Below are 21,955 nucleotides of genomic sequence, written 5' to 3' on the forward strand. Positions count from 1 at the left end.
TCCATCTACCCTAAAATAACTCCTCTAGTTCTTTACTTCCTGCCTTTTAAGGAATATGATATTTCACCTGGAAGCTGATAATAAATGTCATGCTTCATATTATCAGTGAAGTAAAGATAGACGGTCTATCAAATTTATGTAAATATTATCCTTTCCTACTTTTTTTCTCTTTAGAAACAAAGGACATGTTTTCCTGTTATAATAATGTGACTTTTTTTCTTTTTAAATGCTTTTTTACTGAAGTACCATTAATTTATAATATTCTGTTAGTTTCAGGTATACAGCATAGTGATTCAGTATTTTTGTTATAATCTATTACTACAAGATACTGGATATAGTTCCCTGTGCTATACAGTATATCCTTGTTGCTTATCTATTTTATATATAGTAGTTTGTATCTATTAATTCCATACCTCAAATTTGTCCCTCCTCCCTTCCCTCTTTCCTTTGGTAACCAAAAGTTTGTTTTCTATATCTGTGAGTCTGTTTCTGTTTTGCATATATTCATTTGTATTATTTTTTAGATTCCACATATAAGTGATATCACACAGTATTTGTCTAAGCATAATGCTCTCTAGGTCCATCCACATTGCTGCAAATGGCATTATTTTTCTTTTATGGCTGAGTAATATTCCTTGGTGTGTGTGTATGTGTCTCTATGTGTGTGTATACACAAGACATCCTTTTTTTGAAACTGAACTATAGTTGACCTACAATATTGTGTTAACTTCAGGTGTACAGCTAAGCGATTTAGTTATATACATATATATATTTTCAGATTTTCCATTATAGGTTATTACAAGATGTTGAGTGTAGTTCCTGTGCTATATACATCTTCTTAATTCAATAATCTGCTGACAAGCACTTGAGTTGCTTCCAAACCTTGGCTGTTGTAAATAGTGTTGCTATGAACATTGTGGTGCACATGTCCTTTCAAATTAGTGTTTTCGTTCTTCCAGATATATAACCAGGAGTGGAACTGCTGACTCATATGGCAGTTCTATTTTTAGTTTTTTAAGGAATCTCTAAACTGTTTTCCACAGTGGCTGCACCAATTTACATTCCCTCCAATGGTGTACAAGGGTTCCCTTTGCTCCACATCCTCTCTAACACTTGTTATTTGTAGACTTTTTTTTTTGCGGTACGCAGGCCTCTCACTGCTGTGGCCTCTCCCATTGCAGAGCACAGGCTCCGGACACGCAGGCTCAGCGGCCATGGCTCACGGGCCCAGCCGCTCCGCGGCATGTGGGATCTTCCCGGACCGGGGCACGAACCCGTGTCTCCTGCATCGGCAGGCGGACTCTCAACCACTGCGCCACCAGGGAAGCCCTAGACTTTTTAATGGTAGCCATTCTGACAGGTGTGAGGTGATACTTCATTGTGGTTTTGATTTGCATTTCTTAATAATTAGCAATGATGAGCACCTTTTCACGTGCCTGTTACCCATCCGCATATCTTCTTTGAAAAATGTCTATTCAATTCTTCTGCACATTTTTTGATTGGTTTGGGTTTTGTTTTGTTTTGTTTTTCAATATTGAATTGTATGAGCTGTTTGTATACTTTGGATATTAACCCCTTGCTGGTCACATCATTTGCAAATATTTTTCCCCATACCACAGGTACTCTTTTCGTTTTTTGCTGTGCAAAACTTTTAAGTTTAATTAGGTCCCACTTGTTTATTTCTGCTCTTATTTCTTTTGCCTCAGGAGACTGATCCAAGAAAACTTTGTTACACTTTATATCAAAGAGTGTTCTGCCTATGTTCTCTTCTAGGAGTATTATGGTTTAAGATTTTCCATTTAGGTCTTTAAACCATTTTGAGTTTATTTTTGTATATAGTGTGAGGGAATGTTACAATTTCATTGTTTTACATATGGCTGTCCAGCTTTCCCAGCACAACTTGTTGAAGAGACCTGTCTTTTCTCCATTGCATACCTTGCCTCTTTTGTTGTAGATTAATTGATTGTAGATGCATGGATTTATTTCCGGGCTCTCTATTCTGTTCCATTGATCTATGTGCCTGTTTCTGTGCCAATACCATGCTGCCCTGATTACTGTAGCTTTGTAGTATAGTCTGAAGTTTGGGAGGGTTATACCTCCAGTTTGTTCTTTTGTCTCAGGACTGCCTTGGCAATTTGAGGTCTCTGGTAGTTCCATATAAATTTTAGAATTATTTGTTCTAGTTCTGCAGAAAATGTCCTGGGTACTTTGATACGGACTGCATTTAAATCTGTAGATTGCTTTGGATAGTATGGCCATTTTAATATTAATTCTTCCAATCCAAGAGCCTGGGATATCTTTCCATTTCTTTGAATCATCTTCAATTTCCTTCATCAGAGTTTTACAGTTTGCAAAGTAAAGTTCTTTCACTTCCTTGCTTAATTTTATTCCTAGTAATTTTATTTTTTTGATGTGATTTTAAACAGAATTGTCTTTTTTACTTTCTCTTTCTGATATTTCATTATTAGTGTATAGGAACACAACAGATTTCTGTATATTAATCTTGTATCCTGCATCATTCCTGAATTCATTTATTAGTTCTAGTAGTTTCTCAGCAGGGAATTTTGTATTCTCTATATAGAGTATCATGTCATTTGCAAAGAGTGACAGTTTTACCTCTTCCCTACTAATCTGTATACCTTTTATTTATTTTTCTTTTCTGATTACTGTGGATGGGACTTCCAATACCATGTTAAACAGAAGTGGTGAGAGTGAGCATCCTTGCCTTGTTTCTGAATTTAGCAGGAAGGCTTTCAGCTTTTCACTGTTGAGTATTAGGTTGGCTGTGTGTTTGTTTTATCTTTACTATGTTGAGATATGTTCCCTCTATACCCACTTTGATGGGAGTTTTCATCATGAATGGATGCTGAATTTTGTCAAATGCTTCTTCTGCATCTGTTGAGATGATCATGTGACTTTTGTCTTTCCTTCTGCTAATGTGGTGTATCACATTGATTTGTGTATGCTGAACTATCCTTGTGACCCTGGAATAAATCCAACTTGATCATGGTATATGATCCTTTTTATGTATTGTAGGATTTCCTTTGCTTATACTTTGTTGAGGATTTTTGCATCTATATTCAGCAAAGATACTGGCCTGTAATTTTTTATAATGTCTTTGTCTGGTTTTGGTATCAGGTGGCCTCACAGAATGAATTTCGGAGTGTTCCCTCCTCCTCAATTTTTTGGAATAGCTTAAGAAGGATAGGTATAAGTTCTTTATATGTTTGGCAGGATTCCCCTGTGAAGCCATCTGGTCCAGGACTTTTGTTTGCTGGGAGCTTTTTTTTTTTTTTTTTAAATCATAGACTCAACTTCACTTCTAGTGTTCAGTCTGTTCAAGTTGTCTGTTTCTTCTTGACTCAGTCTTGGCAGGCTGTACGTTTCTAGAAATTTGTCCATTTCTCCTAGGTTGTCCGATCTGTTGGCATATACCTGTTCATGGTATTCTCTTATGATTTCCTGTATTTCTGTGGTATCAGATGCTATTTCTCCTCTTTCATTTCTTTTTTTTTATTTGTTTGTTTTGTTTTTTGGTATTTTTTTAATTGAAGTATTGTTGATTTACAATGTTGTGTTAATTACTGCTGTACAGCAAAGTGACTCAGTTATACATATATACACATTCTTTTTCATATTCTTCTCCATTATGGTTTATCACAGGATATAAAATATAGTTCCCTGTGCTACACAGTAGGACATAAATGTTTATCCATTCTATATATACCAGTTTGCATCTGCTAATCCAAAACTCCCAATCCATCCCTCTCCCACCCCTCTCTCCCTTGGTAATCACCAGTCTATTGTTTACGTCCGTGATTCTGTTTCTGTTTCATAGATAGGTTCGTTTGTGTCCTATTTTAGGTTCCACATGTAAATGATATCATATGGTATTTGTCTTTCTCTTTCTGACTTACTTCACTTAGTATGATAATCTCTAGCTGCATCCAAGTTGCTGCAAATGTGGCATTATTTTGTTCTTTTTTATGGCTGTAGTATTCCATTGTATATATGTACCACATCTTCTTTATCCATTCATCTGTCAATGAGAGTTTGTCTCCATGTCTTGGCTATTGTGAATAGTGCTGCTATGAACATAGAGGTGCATGTATCTTTTCGAATTATAGGTTTGTCTGGATATATGCCCAGGAGTGGGATTGCTGGAACATATGATAATTCTATTTTTAGTTTTCTGAGGAACCTCCATACTGTTTTCCACAGTGGCTGCACCAACTTACATTCCCACCAAAAGTGTAGGAGGGTTCCCTTTTCTCCACACCCTTTCCAGCATTTGTTATTTGTAGACTTTTTAATGATGGCCATTCTGACAAGGGTGAGGTGGTACCTCATTGTAGTTCTGATTTGCATTTCTCTAATAATTAGCGATGTTTAGCATCTTTTCATGTGCCTATTGGCCATGTGTATTTCTTCTTTGGAGAAATGTCTATTTAGGCCTTCTGCTCATTTTTCAATCGGGTTGTTTTTTGTTGTTGTTGTTGAGGTGTATGAGCTGTTTGTATATTTTGGAAATTAAGCCCTTGTCGGTCACATCATTTGCAAATATTTCCTCCCATTCTGTAGGTTGCCTTTTCGTTTTGTTTATGGTTTCCTTTGCTGTGCAAAAGCTTATAAGTTTGAACAGGTCCTATTTGTTTATTTTTGTTTTTATTCTCTTTCATTTCTCATTTGCATCCTTTTTTCTTCTTAGTGAACTGGCTAAAGGTTTATCGATTTTGTTTGTCTTTTCAAAGAACACCTTTTGGTTTCATTAATCTTTTCTATTGTTTTATCTCTAATTAATTTATTTCCTCTCTAATCTTTACTATTTCCTTCCTTCTAGTGACTGTGGGCTTTGTGTGTTCTCTTTCTAAATCTTTTAGGTGGTTAGGTTGTCTTTTGAGATTTCTCTTGTTTCTTAAGAAAGGCCTGTATCACTATAAACTTCCCTTAGAATTGCTTTTGCTGCACCCCATAGATTTTGGAAAGTTGTGTTTTCATTTTCATTTGTCTCAAGGTATTTCCCAATTTCCTTTTTGATTTCATCATTCACCCATTGGTTTTTCAGTAGCATATTGTTTAGTCTCTACATGTTTGTTCTTTTCCTGTAGTTGATTTCTAGTTTCATACTGTTGTGGTTGGAAATTATGCTTGATATAATTCCTATGCTCTTAAATTTGTTGAGGCTTGTTCTGTAACCTGGTATGTGATCTATCCTGGAGAACGTTCCATGTGCACTTCAAAAAAATGTGTATTCTACATTTCTGGGGGGAATGTGGTGTCCTGTAGGTATCAATTAAGTCAAAGTGATCTACTGTGTCATTTGAGACCTCTGTTGCCTTACTGATTTTCTGTCTGGATGATCTGTCCATTGAGGACAGTGGGGTGTTAATGTCTCCTACTATTATTGTATTACTGTCAGTTTCTCCCTTTACATCTGTTAGTATTTGCTTTGTATATCTAGGTGTTCCTATACTGGGTGTGTGTATCTTAACGAGTGTAATACCCTCTTCCTGCATTGATCCCTTCTTCATTGTATAATCCCTTGTATTGATTCCTTTATCCCTTCTCTGTCATTATAGCTTTCGTCTTAAAGTCTACCTTGTCTGATATGAGTATTGCTACCCCCACTTTCTTGTTGTTTCTGTTTGCATGAAATATCTTTTTCCATCCTCTCACTTTCGGTCTGTGTACATCTTTCACCCCGAAGTGAGTCTCTTGTAGGCAGCATATTGAAGGCTCTTGTTTTCTAATCCAGTCAGCCACCTTATGTCTTTTGATCGGAGCATTTAGTCCACTGACATTTAAAGTAATTACTGATAGGTATGTACTTATGTCATTTTATTCCTTGTTTGGCAGTTGTTTTTGTAGTTCTTTGTTCATTTCCTCTTCTTTTTGTTTCTGCCATTGTGGTTTGATGATTTTCTTTTGTAGTATGCTTGAATGCCTTTCTTCCTTTCTTTTACAGTACCCTCTACTGTAGGGTTTTGATTTGTGGTTACCACTGGGTTCATATATGTTGACCCATAATTGTATCTACTTGCTTTAAACTGATAATCATTGAAGTTCAAACATTCTAAAAGATCTACATTTTTTACTCCTCTCCCACACATTTTGTGTTTTTGAGGTCATATTTTATATCTTCATGCTTATCCCTTTACTGTTTATTGTATTTATAGTTGCTTTTACAATTTTTTAAAAGTGATCTTCAATCCTTACTGTATATTTACCATTCCCATTGGGATTTTCCCTTTCCTGTAGATTCTTACTTCTTTTCCATTTAGAGAAGACCTTTCAACATTTCTTTTACGGTAGGCTTAGTATTGCTTTATTCTTTTAGTTTTTGCTTCTCTGAGAAATTGTTTACCTCTCCTTCTATTCTAAATGATAATCCTGCTGGGTAGAGTACCCTAGATTGCAGGTTTTTGCCTTTCAGGACTTTGAATATACCATGCCACTCCCTTCTGGCCTGCAAAGTTTCTGCAGAGAAATCAACTGATAGCCTTATGGGGATTCCCTTGTGTACACCTCTTTGTTTTTCTATTGCTGCCTTTAGACTTCTCTCTTTACCTTTAACTACATTTTGCCATTTTAATTATGATATGTCTTGGTGTGGGTCTGTTTGGGTTCATCTTGTTTGAGACCCTCTGTACTTTCTGTATCTGTTTCCTTCTTTAGGTTCGAAAAGTTTTCAGTCATAATTTCTTCAAATACATGTTTGATCCCCTTGTCTCTCTCTCTCCTCTTTCTGAAACCCTTTTAATATAAACATTGGCATGTTTTATATTATCCCGAAGTTCTCATATGTTGCTTTCATTTTTTTTTATTTGTCTTTCTGTTTGTTGCTTTATTGGGTGATCTGCATTATTCTATCCTCTGGATCACTTATGCATTCTTCTGTGTCATTCAGTCTGCTATTCGTTGCTTCTAGAGTGCGTTTTATCTCAGAAGTTGAATTAGCTATTTTTTATTGGGTCTTCTTTATGGATTCTAGTTCCATGTTAAATGATCTGTGCTTAGATCAGTTCTCTTTCTTAATTCATTTAGCATTTTTATAACAAACTTCTTGAATTATTTATCTGGTAGACTGATTATCTCTGTTTCATTATTTATTTTTTCAGGGGTTTTCTCTTGCTCTTTTGAGAGTAGTTCCTCTTCCTTACCATTTTACTTAATGTTCTCTGTCTCTATGAATTTAGGTGAAACAGTTATCCATTGTGGTCTTGAGGGATGTTTTTATTTGGGAGCATCCCACTGTAGACTGTATATGCCACTGTCTCTGGTGTGAGGGCTGAACTTGATGTAGATGCCAGCCACATTTTTCCTCAGGGTATGCTAGCCACTATCACCTTGATAGGGAGTGTGGCTGGTGTTGGGGGAACTAGCGGCTGCACAGGGTCTAAGGCTAGATTTCCTCTCTACTCAGTGGCAGTCACCGCCTTGTCAGGGGTGGAGTCTACTCTCAAATTGTTCAGAACTGCTCTCAAGTTCAGAATCTCAAGATTCTGAAGCAGAATCTCTGATGGTCAGGCTCCAACTGGCTCTGTTCCTTTTAAATATGTGTTTTGATGGCAAGCCAGTACCTGCATACTCCTCACAAGTCGAGTCTAGGCTTCTCCAGCCTTTCTATTTGTCCCACTGGTTCTCCAAGCAGCCAAGGAGGCCTGTCTCCTCTACACAGGATCCCAGAACTGGGATGCCCAGTCTGTGGCTCCCCAGGGTGAGTGTCCACCCATGCTATCTCCCTTTTCCTCTTAGTTCCCTTCTAAGGGCAGAGATCTCAGCCTGATGTTTTTCTTCCCATCCTACCCAATTATGTGGGAATCTTTCTTGTAGCCTTGGTTGTATAGGAGTTTTTCTGCCAGATTCCAGTTAGTTTTCAGTGAGAATTTTTCCTCGTGTGGATGTATTTTTCATGTTTTTAGGAGTAGATGAGCTCCATATCCTCTTACTCTACCACCTTGATCCCCCTTTCCAATGCAGCATTTGAAACCCATATAAAAAAGACTGTTTTTTTTACTCAGAAGTGAATTACCAAGGATTGTATTTTGAAAGTGAAAAAAATTAAGTCTTTGTAATGCTTTGCTGTGGGGAGGGGAAGAAGTCTTTAAGGTATTCTGAAAAGGTGAAAAAGTACTCTCAAGTTTCACTGTAATACATTCCTTGAACAATGCAACAACTATATTGCCAAACAGAAAACTAATGAAAATGCAAGGCAACATGCTAAACCTTTCATACTGCATTTACTTTAGGAAAAGCACATTAGTCTTTCTTCACCTTTGATTTTATTGCATGACCAAACTTCTCTAAGTCTCACCTCTTAAAAATTAGCTTCAGGGAAGGGTGTGGAGAAAGACCATGTGCAACTCCATAAAAACAGCTCATTTTTAAACTGCTGGCAGACATCATGTTTTATGAGTTAGACCTCAGATAATCCTTTGATTAAGAAGTTTCTTGATTCTAAATGCATAATGCTGCCAGCAAGAGGAGGCTTAAGTTCCAAGCATGCCGATTTCATTCTTTTAGACTATAACCAACAGTAAGTCTCTTTTCAAAGTTACATTTTCTTCTACCTTAAAATTTTTCAAAGGAAAGAAAAATCCAATTATGATGAATCAACATTGTATTCCATCAATTCTCTTTACTAAAATACTTCATCCCAATCTCAACAACCACTCATTCAAAACTCACTTAACTGAGTGACTCCAGTGTGTCAGGCATTATGGGAGATGCAAAGATGAATATAAATACAAATAACTTGATACAAAGCAGGATGTCAAAGTTGAGACAACAAAAGTAACTGGGTAAACCTAGGAAAGCCCTATGAAAGAGGCAGTATTTGAACCTAGGCCGTGAAGGATGGGGAGAATTCTAATAGCGAGTTATAGGAGATAATCCATTCAAAACAATGGGAATGGCATGAGCAAAGAAAGAGGACCAAGCCACATTTGGGAAAGGAAAATTTGGAGGACAGTCTGGTACCTTTGGGTGAACCGTACTAGATTGATGGAGAATGATGAATTGGAAACAAATTATGGCATATCTTAATAACTATTTGTACTTTCCCAAAAAGTGAATGACCAAATCCTTACTTTAGTAACACTCATCTGACTGAATACAGTAGAATGGAGAAAAGGAAGTGAATCAATGTGAAATAAACATGAAAGAAGGTTATGGGTCTATTAAAATAGTCTAATGACATGATGACAAACTGAACAAAGCAGTGGAGATGAAACCAAACAGCAGGGGGTGAAAAATAATGTGATGGCAGAACCAATTAAACCTGACAAGTAGTTGACAATAAGGGACAAGAGAAACGGAGAAGTCAAAGATAAATTTAAGAAAATAAGACTAAGTAAATGGGAAAATGACCAAGTCATTGAAAGAATCAGGGAAATCAAGGGGAAGACTGATTTCCAGCCATAGTTAACAATGATAAATTCCAGATTGCTCATTTGGATTTTAAGGATAGTTAGAGTGCAAGGATTCAGCAAACAGTTATAAATATGAGACTGGAAACAGGGAGAAAGATCAGGGACAGAAACTTGAGTCATGCCTATATTTATAAGAAGGAAAAAGAAAGCAAGTACAGAAAAGACAAAACCATTATAAAGAGAAAAGAAATAGGTTGATTTAATATTATATACACCAAAGAAAGGGCATCAACATTGCCTAATGGCACAAGGGAAAGGTGAGAACTGAGAAAAAGTTCATAAATTTTCAAGTTGGATATTTTGATTCACCTTCCAGATAGTATGTGTTCAGATTTTAAGAGGTTAGGAAGTGAGTGATTTATGAGGACACAGAAGGTTCATGTAGAATGCTCTTTGCAAGGTTGAAGAAAGAACAGAGAATAATAACTTGGTGAGAGTAAAAATCAAACCAAGAAGTTTTCATTTGACAGATATGAGAAGCTGGAATAAAAAGAAATATGAATTAAAAGAAAAGACACTCTGAAGTATCCAAACCTGGATATTTCAAGACCTAACAATTCACTTCTGTTATGGACTAAATGTTTGTGTCACCCCCACAAAATTCATATGTTTAAACCCTAACTCTCAACATGATAGTACTTGGGAATGAGGCCTTTGGGGAGGAACTGGGGTTAAATAAGGTCATAAGAGTGAGGCCCTCATGCTGGGATTAGTATCCTTATAAGATACCAAACAGTTTGTTCTCTGTTTCCCTCTCTACACATGCTTGCACCAAGGAAAAGACCATGTGAGCACAAAGCAAGAAGGTGGCCGTCTTTAAACCCAGAGAAGAGCTCTCACCAGAACCTGACCAGTGCTGGCAGCCTGACTGCATATTTCTAGTCTCCAAAACTGTGAGAAAATGAAGTTCTGTTGTTTAAGCCAAGTCTCTGGTATTTTGTTATAGAAGCCCCTCTGGTATTTTGTTACAGAAGTCTTTTTGAAATAGACTAAGACAGTTTCAAAAAGACATGGTTTATTTTCTTGTACATAATATCATCAGCTGTAATCTCTTCAGGACACCAAGACAGAAGCTGTAGACTAACTCAAAATTGCCCTGTTAAATCTCTCATATTCCTCAAACCCCCACAAAATTTCTCTATTACGATATTAGTAAGGAAAATAGAAAATTAAGCGTCATTAGAATTGCAGATCAGAAAATATACCTGTACATGGTCAACAGACTCCAAAAGGTTCAGAGGGGAAAATAAGGGGAAAAGGAACAAATATTGACCTACTGCGCTGGGCAGAAACTTAACAAAGAAGTGAATACAAAACAAACATTTGGTTTCCTCTTAAAATGAGCAAAGTAAATCTATCTCACAAAATGGCTCTAAAAATGGCTAGGAAAGTTTAAATAAATAATTTGTAAGTGAATGACTAGTATTTGTGTGAAGTACCCAGCTAACAATTTTACCCCAAGAGAAGACAATGTATAATCTTAGAAGTTAAAAGTGGGCTTGTTAAGAGACCCTACACTAAAGCAATGTCACCAGTTGCTATGAATTCTACTCAGTCATATTCCAGTATTTCCAAGCTTTCCATAACTCTCTAGAGATTCCTTTTCACCCACGCTAACTGCACACAGTCTGAAGAAGTCCATTCACACAGGTGATAAAATATTTGTAATGTCGAAGAGATTTAATTTAGCATGCTAGCTCTGTTCTGATCAACTCATCCCTCTCAAAAGTTCTTTTTGAGAACTCATGGCTCAGTTCCTTCCAAAAAAGGTATTTGAAGGGTTCTCAAGAAACAAACACAGAGAAGCCACACCTTACTTCCCCATTACCACTTAAAATGTTTCTATTACTACCAAGCCAATGGCATGTCTGAACTAGTGTTAATATTCCCATCTCTGGTAAGAAAAATCTTAGTATACTATTTCTAGTCATGGATTCCTAAATTGTTAGTCTCATCCAAAGCAAACAGCAAGCTTTTGCATACATACCACAGATCTAGGAAAATGGTGGGGGAGATGAAATTACAACATTGCAAAGGTTGCTGGAAAAGAATGGTGCTATAAAGATAGTGTTCACATTCCTAAGAAGAGAATAAACCATAGGAAGTTCTTTATATAGAACAGAAAGACACGGTCTCAAGAACTTATGAGGAGCCAAATACTTTGGAAGGAAGAAAAAGCATGAACTTGACATGCTATAGGGCATGGTACACATTTCCTGTTGAACTACTGTAAAAGGTTTAACTACACAGAAAAAGTACTGGTCACATAAACCCAAGCAAAGAACTATATGTATGTATCTAACACAAAAGCATTAACTGATTTATAATCAAACACAGGCCTCAAAGTACTAAATAGTATCTGACATTATGTGTTCAAGTGTCAGGAGATATAAATTATAAAGTGTCTTAAAAGAGAAAGGGGGCATTTTCATGTATTTTTTCCTTTCATGTGTATATCAAGCTAGGAAACAGCTACACCTAAGGAAACTTCCACTTGATAGACTTTCAGCCTCTATTGGAGAAGACCTGGTTTTCCTTTGAGGCCAAATCTGGATTCTTCTTTTAAAAAAAAAAACTTACTGGTCTTTCAGAGATTATTTTAAAAGTCTAGGGCTTCCCTGGTGGCGCAGTGGTTGAGAGTCCACCTGCCGATGAGGGGGACACGGGTTCGTGCCCCGGTCCGGGAAGATCCTACATGCCGCGGAGTGGCTGGGCCCGTGAGCCATGGCCGCTGAGCCTGCGCGTCCGGAGCCTGTGCTCCGCAACGGGAGAGGCCACAGCAGTGAGAGGCCCGCGTACCACCAAAAAAAAAAAAAAAAAAAAAAAAAAAAGTCTAGGTTCCAGGCAGTGCTTCTCTTATCCACTTTCCTCAAAACACTAATTAGATGCCAAATCAAGAAAAGAGGACACGTAAAACTATGTAGAAGAAAAGGAAAAGGAAAAATATGTCTGAAATTCACAAACATGGTTTATATTATCTTTGGAAGACAGGACATAGCCTGGAAATATTAGTGTTTTAATCATCTGTTGCAAAACTTGACCATTCAGGTTAAAGCTGCTCTTTGCGAAGATTATTTTTTAAAGGTGTCATTTTGAAATTTTCCCATTCAGAATAAGCTTTAGGGAAACTTATGAAAGGCAGAGACATTCTTCATGCTACAAAAATAAAATACTTAGGCTATTTTTGCTGTTGTAGATAAATTACACAAGAACAGCATTTCCAGATGATGAGGCAATTAAAAATAAACAATTAAAAATAAAATTAAAATTCCAAAGAACTGCTAACACATCAAACTATACCAGTACTATACTTAGAGAAAAAGACTGGTAGCACTGATGAAATTCTACATGATCCAAACTCTGCAAACGGGACATGGGAAGAAAATGCCAAGAATTCAAAGCTCATCCATGTTATTTGGAGAAACTTGACCCAAACATATTAGAGATAATCACTTTCCTAACATAAACAAGACGAAAGAGAAGATGGGTAATGTGCCTATTCTTACTCTCCAATGTTAGTTTCTAGCAACCTTAAGCTTCCACATCACAGCCACATTAAAACCCCAGGCTCCCTTTCCCTGCAATAGATCATGCCATGCAGAGCAGACACAAAAGAGACTGCAGTTAAAAAAAAAAAAAGAAAGAAAGAAAAGAAACAGCATGAAGCAAGCTCCAAGGTGCAAGGCTGAATTGGCTACATTAGCTTACCATATATCTCGGGCTACATTAGCTTACCATATATCTCGGATCTACTCTCCTCTGAACTAGACTTTGTCTTCTTGGAGGAGCTATCTGCACAGGAGCGGGAGAAAAGGAGAGAGATATAGAAAATATGGAGACCAATGTAAGGGGAAAAATTCATGGGGGAAAAAAGAATGAATCATGAACAAGTTAAATCGTGCAAACACAAAGTATGAACATCACAGGTGATAGCCCTTAGAATAGTCACGAACAGCACAGGTAATGACATATTTTAGATTTATCAAAGAAAAGACAGTGCAATAAAAATATGTAACAAAACAATACATGGAAAGTCTACAAAATATATCATCTGACAATTGTAGAGATGACAAAAGCACTAAAAGCTGTAATAATCTCATTATGAGGCACTGAATACCACTTTGCTAATCTGTCTTTGGAGATAGGCACATCACAGATGACCAATACAGAGTTAAGTCAATCTAACAAGACTATAATGCTTCGATGAGCACAGGGCAGAAACATGTGACACTAATTATCAAGACAGTAACTAATCATATAAATGAAAGCCTCTGAGCCCTATGACATCAAAATTAGGTGTCAGAAATAAAGGATTTTTCTTAATGGAGATGCAAGAACTTACATATTACATACTTCCACCACCAAAGCCTCCTACATTGATGACTGGGATTTTTCACCTACCACCCAAGATGCAGGTAACTTAGTAGCTACTCACCTCCCATTCTTCCCTTCCTAGATAATATTTATATTTTTCAAAATAAACTAGCAGTCTATACTAAAAGTATAAACAGCCTTAATTAGACACAAAAAATACTCCATTAAAAATTAAAAATTTTACTTCTAAGTGAAAATACTTAAAAATAGATATATTTATGTATCTGAGACCTTAGCATTTACTTACTTCATCTTTTGTCATAGGAACATACAAGTATAAAAGAGTATATGAACAAAGAATAAGTTTCAAATGACAAAAGCAAAATTATCAAGCAATTTTTATAAATTAAATACTGAGTGGGTTTACAAGGGGAAAGCAAAGGCCTATATATTACAAGGGGGTTCAACCTATAGATACAAAATTAAGAATATAAACAGTCAAAAGTCCACCAGCATGAAAACTCTAGGAAAGATCAACACTACTGAGGTTGAAAGACAGCTGTCTGAGTTTAGAATACTCCTTGAAGAAAAAGGGATTTCTATTCATTTGCTTATTCTAAAATGAGATGATCATCAATTTTAAATTATTTTATCTAATACTCCAATTTACCATGATCACACCTGAATTTTTAGATGACTACAGAATATGTAGTTGTTATCAAGCCTTGATTATAGCCTTGATTTTATAAACATACTACTGTTCATACCTAGGATTTACCCAAGTTCTTGGTCTGACCAAAATCTCCAATTATGATACAATAACCGTTTCTATTATCATCATTATTTTAAAATATAATAGAGTCTATAACGATGCTTCCATAGTGGAATCCATAGTGTTGAAAGTTAAAAATGCTTGTATTCCTCCTGAGTGCAAAGGTTTTATATTATGTAATTGAAGAGGAAGGAGAGTCTTAAACAGATCAAACAGCTACTGCTGAGTGTTTCAGGTGGTCATGCAGCTTAAAGTGTTATTACTGGAAACTTCACTACTCTCAATATTCTTTGGCAGAACAAAGCGCTTTACCTGTGGGGTCAAAATCATGTGATGTACTGCGCTCAACTTTCTGCTTCTTATCTGTTGGTGACTCTCGGTTCAAAATACTTCCATGCCTAAATTAAATAAAAGCAATTAAATATTTTATTATAAGGAAATAATTGGAATAAAAACTTAATTTAAAAATCCCAAGTGTGTCTTACAAAGAGAAACCAAGAAATCAGTTTACCTTACACAGTCTCATAAAACTCTCTAATTTATATTTTTCAAGAAGTTTTAAAATTCAGTCTATACTATGTTTAATACAGAGTCTATTTACCTGGTTATAAAAAGTGCTTAAAAATAATGAGCGGTGTTTAGTAATAAAGTCTATTTTATTCTGAGAAATAACTGCTTAAAACCTTTTAGTGGTTTTCACAGGTTAATCACTATTATTTCCATTTAACAGATAAGAGAACAGTACCTAAAAGTAATTAAACATATTCCCCAACCCTATGTATATTATGGCCAGGTTCAAAAACACTGTGTAACTACAGCATGGATGAGAACAGTTTTAAAAAAGAAAAATCTTAGGCAAGGCTTTTTTTTTAAAAAAATTGGGGTATAGTTGTTTTACAATGTTGTGTTAGTTTCTACTGTACAGTGAAGTGGAGTTCCCTGTGCTATACTGCAGGTTCTTTTTAGTTATCTATTTTACACATATTAGTGTATACATGTCAATCCCAATCTCCCAGTTCATCCCACCCCCCCACCCCCCACCCCCGCCCCTGCTCTCTCCCCTTGGTGTCCATACATTTGTTCTCTAGGGCAAGGCTCTCTTAAAGCCTGCCTATAATTCTTGCCACAGAAGTCTTTCCAAGGCCCAGATGGCATAAGAATTATTATTTTTCCTATGACCTACCCAATTATACTCGATCAGATAATGGCTGGGAAGCAAACAAGACCACTACTGTAATACATACACTTCTAATTACTTGAAATGCCAAGATTAGCATTGGTATCCTGGCCTATGCCATCACTAGAAATGATAAAAGTACTGTAATAATTAGGAATGACATACTACCTACATTTTAAATAATACATACAACAATTAAGATGAAAGAGAAAAAAGATGCTGAAGAACGAGTACTGAGGAAGAGCATTTAACCCCAGGAAATGAATAAATATGGAGATACAGGCACAGACATATTTGGACATTTTGGATTTTTTCCTTTACTGTCTTAGGGTAATTAAGACTGATCCAGTTTGTCAAAGTTCATTAACTAAAAAGGCAGTTACAGTTACCCAAGTGATAAAACACATCAAAAACTGGCAATCCATTTACACTCCCCAAGCTACTCACAACTGAAAACAGTCACAATAGATTTTTAAATTAAATCTCTTCATAGGGAGTGATCTTAAGTATCAATTTGAACAAACTTTTAAAATGCTTATATTAAAAACATTGGAAATGTTATCAAAATAATGCTGTCTTCCAGAAAAAATATGCAACACCTGTTATATTTTAAATTTGTAAAACATTTTGAAACTTTAAACTACTTAAATCCACATTTTCTAAAACCACAAAAATGTACCATAATTTTGAAGGAACAAGTCTAAGTAAAATTTAACCTAAACATATGAAGTGCAACTGAACAACTTACCTTATAGGTTTTTTGAGGGGAAACCTGAAACAAAGAAAAAACAAAAAGAATAGATGTAGTTATTTCACTTGCAAGATTGTTATTAAGCTTATTCATTCTACAACACCAGGATAAGGGATTTAAATCTTATACTAACTTTCCCAAAGCAAGATTCAACAAACAGGTGGAGTTGGATACCATTTTTTAACATCTTAACTACTTTGTTAAATCTTAAATTGCAGGTGTATTTACCATCAGCTGTCCCTGAGTATGGGTTCTCTTTTTAAAAATTCAAATAATAATAGCAATAGCTACATTTATTGAGAGCTTAGTAGATGCTAAGCACTATTCTAAACTGTTCACTTGTAATATTTTTTAATCCTAAAAAAAAACTACGAAGATATTATTTCCATTTTACAGATTAAAAAAACTTAAGCAAAGAGAAATATTTTACCATTAAAATATTATATTTAGTTTTCCTAGCAAAAGTTCCTTCTTTACCTTTCCCCATTCAAAATATCTGGATACTTATTACTGCTCTATTGGTTGGTCTGTGTCTAACCTTTGATCATGATTAAATCATTCTTCTCAATTATTTATGTTTAGGTAATACCAGAAATCTAGAAAAAATTACCACTGGGGTACTATCAGTTATTAAAAATATATTCCAAAGTAGAAACAAAACAAAGTAGAAAACAAAGGTACTTTAAATGTTTTTTCAGTTTGTAAGCTAAAAGAACTACAGCCTTTTCTCCTGGTTGTCTTTTTTAAAGGAAATATTACTGGAAGCTTCTTGATAAGAGTTTGATGCTATACATAAATGCTAACCTAAGTCTAAAAGAGTGTTCTCAAACATCCTCCCATTCCTCTTCTCATTTCTGTCCTTTTTAGAATTATCTCAACCTATAACATTTTATGTAGAGATTATTTAGGTGATAAGAACAGGGCTTATTAAGAATATCAGTAAATTTTTTTACGGCTACTAGTAACAGTAGTAAGAAATAAACATAAAATGATACCTGACTATTTTATTTGGCATGGAGGTAGTTTAGTTTAAAAAAAAAAAAACCTTAGTCTAAATATAACTTTAATTACAAATCCCTTTACCTCCTATATAAATAAAAATTGATTCAAAGAAAAAGACAGAGAATCTAAAAACTTCCCTAATAAGCGATAGCATATTAACTCTACGACCAAGTTAGGGATAATAAGGAAAGGGGGTTCTGGGATAAAAGAGAGGACACTGCTCTAGAGAATATACTGATTACAAAAGATAACCAAACCTTCAGAAATAAGAGTTCCTAAGTAGTCCATCCTTACTTGTTGGGGGAGGTGGGAGGGAATGGGATTTAAATTTAAAGATGAACATAAAAGTTGGCAGAAAAGAATTCCCAGCTGCATTTCTGCAAAGGACAATACCTGCAGTTAGCAACCTTAGCCACTTGGCCTGACAGCCATTATAAAAGCTCCTACCCAAAAACAATGCTGCTTGCGTCAGAAACTGCATCATCCAGAGAGATTCTGGTAAAGAAATCTGGAAGTTCCCAGACTACTGACTGTAAACCAGTTTCCTGAGTTATTTTCTCTTACAAGGGAATGGAAAGGAAGGGAAAGAGGACAAAAATGGAATGAAAAGATAAAGAAGGACCGCCCTACAGTATAACTTGCTTATCATAATCGACTTACTATATTCAGAAAGTACAAAGAACTTTTCTCAAGAAAAGCTTTATTTACATCACAATACTTTTTCTCTAGTCACCAAATTCCACTTTAAAGTATGTGGTAAAACAAACAAATATGTATGTACCTATGTATGTGCAGTTGCATGTATGCAAGTAACAAAGTCAACGGCCCTCCTGGCTATTTCATTCTTCCCTCTGCTCCAGCTAAGAAAATCACCAAGAGAATCCCATGGTTTTGTAAAATCCCTACCATCTGCTGGATATTGAGATGAAGATGTAATCAGATAGCTGGAAATAGAAAGCTAGAACTGCAAAGAAAAACTTGGGGCTAGAGTTGTAGATTTGAGTCACCAACCCACTGATGGCCATTGAAATTTAAAACAGCAGGTAAAGAGAAAACACCAAGGATCAAATCCTGCGGAAAAGAAACCTAGCTTCTGAACAACTGAGAAAGGATGTGAGAGCCAAAGAAGGAGATTAAGAAGATAAATCAGAATGGAGAAAGGGTTGCCCTAGGAACCAATAAAGAAGAGACAATACTATCAAATGCTATAGAAAGGTAGGTCTAAAGGCTAAGAAATGGCCATATTCTAAGCAACAGAGTAACCCAACACAAGGCTGATGAAACAATTCTGGTGTACAAAATCCCATTTTCAAGTCCCTGTCCATTGTATAGTCCAATCATAAAATTGTGAAAATCTCCTTTGGTTAGATATTTAAGTAGAACAGCTGTATCTGAATGCTGACATGTTGGATATGCCTAATTAATCAAACGTGTCTGGCTTTTGAAAGTATCATATTGATGACATGGACATTTAGCCAACAATGAACATGTTTCGTGCATATTTATATATGTGTATATGTATTCTGCTAGTTATAAGACAAAGTCAAACTGCCAATATGAAGAACCATAATATGTAAAGAAAAGGGTTATCAGGAATTTGAGCCATTGGGATAAGGTGACTAGATGCCCCTATTTTTGATTACCTATACTAAGCATATTTGTATGCCAAAAATCCTAACCAAAGGCCTTAAATGTCACAATACTTTCACTCACTTGACTCAGGATCCCTTTTCCTTGTTAGTTCTGAGCTCTAGCATTAAATCACTAGGTAGCAATATACAGAGGCCTCCCCCAATTTTTTATTTTCCCACTCCTCCCAATATGTTATTATAGAGGGAAATGTGATTTGGTAATTAAATAACCCTAACCTATAATTAATATATAGTGGAGTAAAACTTCCATTTTTTAGCCAGGTTTTTGTTTTTTGGGTTTTTTTTAATAAACTTATTTATTTAGTTTTATTTATTTTTGGCTGTGTTGGGTCTTCTTTGCTACACGCAGGCTTTCACTAGTTGCAGCAAGCGGGGACTACTCTTCGTTGCGGTGTGCGGACTTCTCATTGCGGTGGCTTCTCTTGTTGTGGAGCACAGGCTCTAGGCGCGCAGGCTTCAGTAGTTGTGGCATGTGGGCTCAGTAGCTGTGGCTCGCGGGCTGTAGAGCGCAGACTCAGTAGTTGTGTTCCATGGGCTTAGTTGCTCCGCGGCATGTGGGATCTTCCCAGACCAGGGCTCAAACCCATGCCCCTGCACTGGCAGGCGGATTCTTAACCACTGTGCCACCAGGGAAGTCCCAGACAGGTTTAACTATTCTACAATATACATACACATACACGATGTTATAATTGTTTTTAAGATTTTAAAACTTAAAACTTTTAAGATCGTTAAACAGAATTTCTTCTGGATCTAAAATATTGCAAAGAACAGCCAAAGTTTTGTGTCATTACATATTTGCTTATAATAAATAGCCTACTAGAAATCATATTTTCCTTTTATTGATTTTGGTGAGAAGAGCTAGCCTTTTGATACTACTCCAGTGAGAAGTGTTCTGAAAGCAGAAATAGGGATATCACAATCAAACCTTAATTCCTACTCTCTGCCTCCTCCAAGATATTAGATTTTTCTCCCTTGGGTTTAGTTATGATGAGGAATTTGGGAGTTAGATGGTTCTTAATAATGGATAACTGAAATGAAGGGGAGGAAGTTAAGGAAATCTTAGCTACATTGGATAGTGGTCAAGCTCTTATTAACAAACAATGTTAGCTACTAAATTTAGAATTCTCAAAAATTCCATTGTAAGATACATCCTGATTTTAGTGATATTAAAATGCAGGGGGAAAAAAATCACTCCAGTGAGGAGAGTTACTAGACAAAGAACTCTGCAAAACAGATAACAATTAAGATAATTCTAAGGCTCAACCCCTCATAAAGTGATAATAAACAATAGTGAAAAAAACAGACTATTCCAATATTGTTATAGTCCATGAAAATTACAAGTGATCTCAGGGCCTTAGGTTCAGGGACTCCTCAGAAAAAATATAAATAGGTTCATATTCTAGTTTCACAATGAGAAGGTACTTGAACGTGGGCAAGTTGCTTAACCTATCTGTAAAACAGTGACAATACTAGACCTACCTCACAAGTCTGTTTTGAGGATTAAATCAGAAAATGAGAAGGATTAAATGAAAAGCACTGCCTAGCACATAGTAACCACTTAATTATTATTACCTATTACGGAGAACAAAAATAAAATCTGAACTTTAGCTGCATGACTTCAAATTCAATAGAAAATAAAAATAAAGACTAACAATATTCCAATCGTTTTTTAGCTCAGTAAAATCCACAGAAATGCATAATTCAAAGCCAGTGATGAAACTGTAAACTTAACTTGCCAAGTCATATTACATAAAATTAAGGGCAATACTCAAGTTAACAAACTTCCCAGATGCTACAGGGTAAGAAAAAATATCGGGTTACGACCAAAACTTTTAATTTTCCTGGCAAGTAAGGTCAGTGATTTTTATTTAAACATAGTGAAATTATGTTGACCATACCTGCCACTTAGCAAAAAAGTCCATTATTTCCTCATCTCCTTTAAAATATCAAGAATGATTAAGGCATTCTGTGTCCCAGATGTAAATCGAGCTTTTCATTTATACATTTCTATTAAATAATTTAAATAACCTGAAGTATAGCACTTAATTTTGAAATTACTCTAATATGAATATGAACCAGCTAGCTCAAGTATTATATCATTTTTCACAAAATAACAAACATAACAGCTAAAAGAACATTTGTCTACAATACACAGCACCCGTAAGTATAGGGATTCAGACCATGGTACTGACTTCAGCTGAACTGTTAATTCAATCTTTAGATCTCTGGACAGCAAGATTCATAGAACCAAAAGTAGTAAATGACCACTACCACTTCCCTCCCCCCCACCAAAAAAAAACCACACCAGTCATAAATTCTTATGCCACCTATAATTTATAACTGGTCTAGCTTAGAGTCACTAAAAGAACTAAAAAATTTGGAACTAGCCAAAAAAAGAGTCTGAACATTATCTACCATTGTACTTTTTTATTAGCATATAGATCCAAAGCATGAAAAGTTTAGCAGAGCTGGCAATAAAACATTAATTAGTTATATCAGACAGGCTCTAAAGCAGAAGCTACAGCTGACAGGATGACTCATGGAGAATTCTTCATGGTGTTATTAGTTTTAAACTTGTGGACCTTGCAATACAAACCACAGAATGACAAGGAACAAGGAGCTCAGTTCTGTGTAAAATCCAAAAATGATTCACTAGAATGTAATGTAAGGTCTCAAATTAACTTTTAAAACATAGCTTAGTATACTGCCACTTTTACTGAAGAACTTAAACACAAGACAGACCCTAAGTAAATGTCTCTTACTTCTTGGACATACTTTGACAAATCAAATAGTAAATTCTAAATTATTTTAATTCCCTCTGCCAGAGCTATTATAAACTGCATATTGGTTGTTTCT

General features: G+C 35.7%; 1 protein-coding gene across 4 annotated transcripts in view; it reads right to left on the reverse strand.

Annotated features, from left to right (window-relative positions):
• ARHGEF12 (Rho guanine nucleotide exchange factor 12) overlaps window positions 1-21,955 on the reverse strand; it is a 144,400-nt gene that overhangs the window by 64,935 nt on the left and 57,510 nt on the right. For 2 of the 4 annotated variants that reach the window (XM_060017778.2, XM_060017776.2), the window contains exons 2-4: window positions 16,443-16,466; window positions 14,830-14,915; window positions 13,167-13,223 (exon numbers count right to left, since the gene is read on the reverse strand). In XM_060017778.2, coding sequence (XP_059873761.1) covers window positions 13,167-13,223; window positions 14,830-14,915; window positions 16,443-16,466 — 167 coding nt within the window. Of the gene's footprint in view, window positions 1-13,139; window positions 13,146-13,166; window positions 13,224-14,829; window positions 14,916-16,442; window positions 16,467-21,955 lie in introns of those variants that run through there. The other 2 variants (XM_060017777.2, XM_060017779.1) reach the window with 2 other exon arrangements.

Source organism: Delphinus delphis, chromosome 8 (genome assembly GCF_949987515.2).
Source record: "Delphinus delphis chromosome 8, mDelDel1.2, whole genome shotgun sequence".
NCBI classification, from domain to species: domain Eukaryota; kingdom Metazoa; phylum Chordata; class Mammalia; order Artiodactyla; family Delphinidae; genus Delphinus; species Delphinus delphis.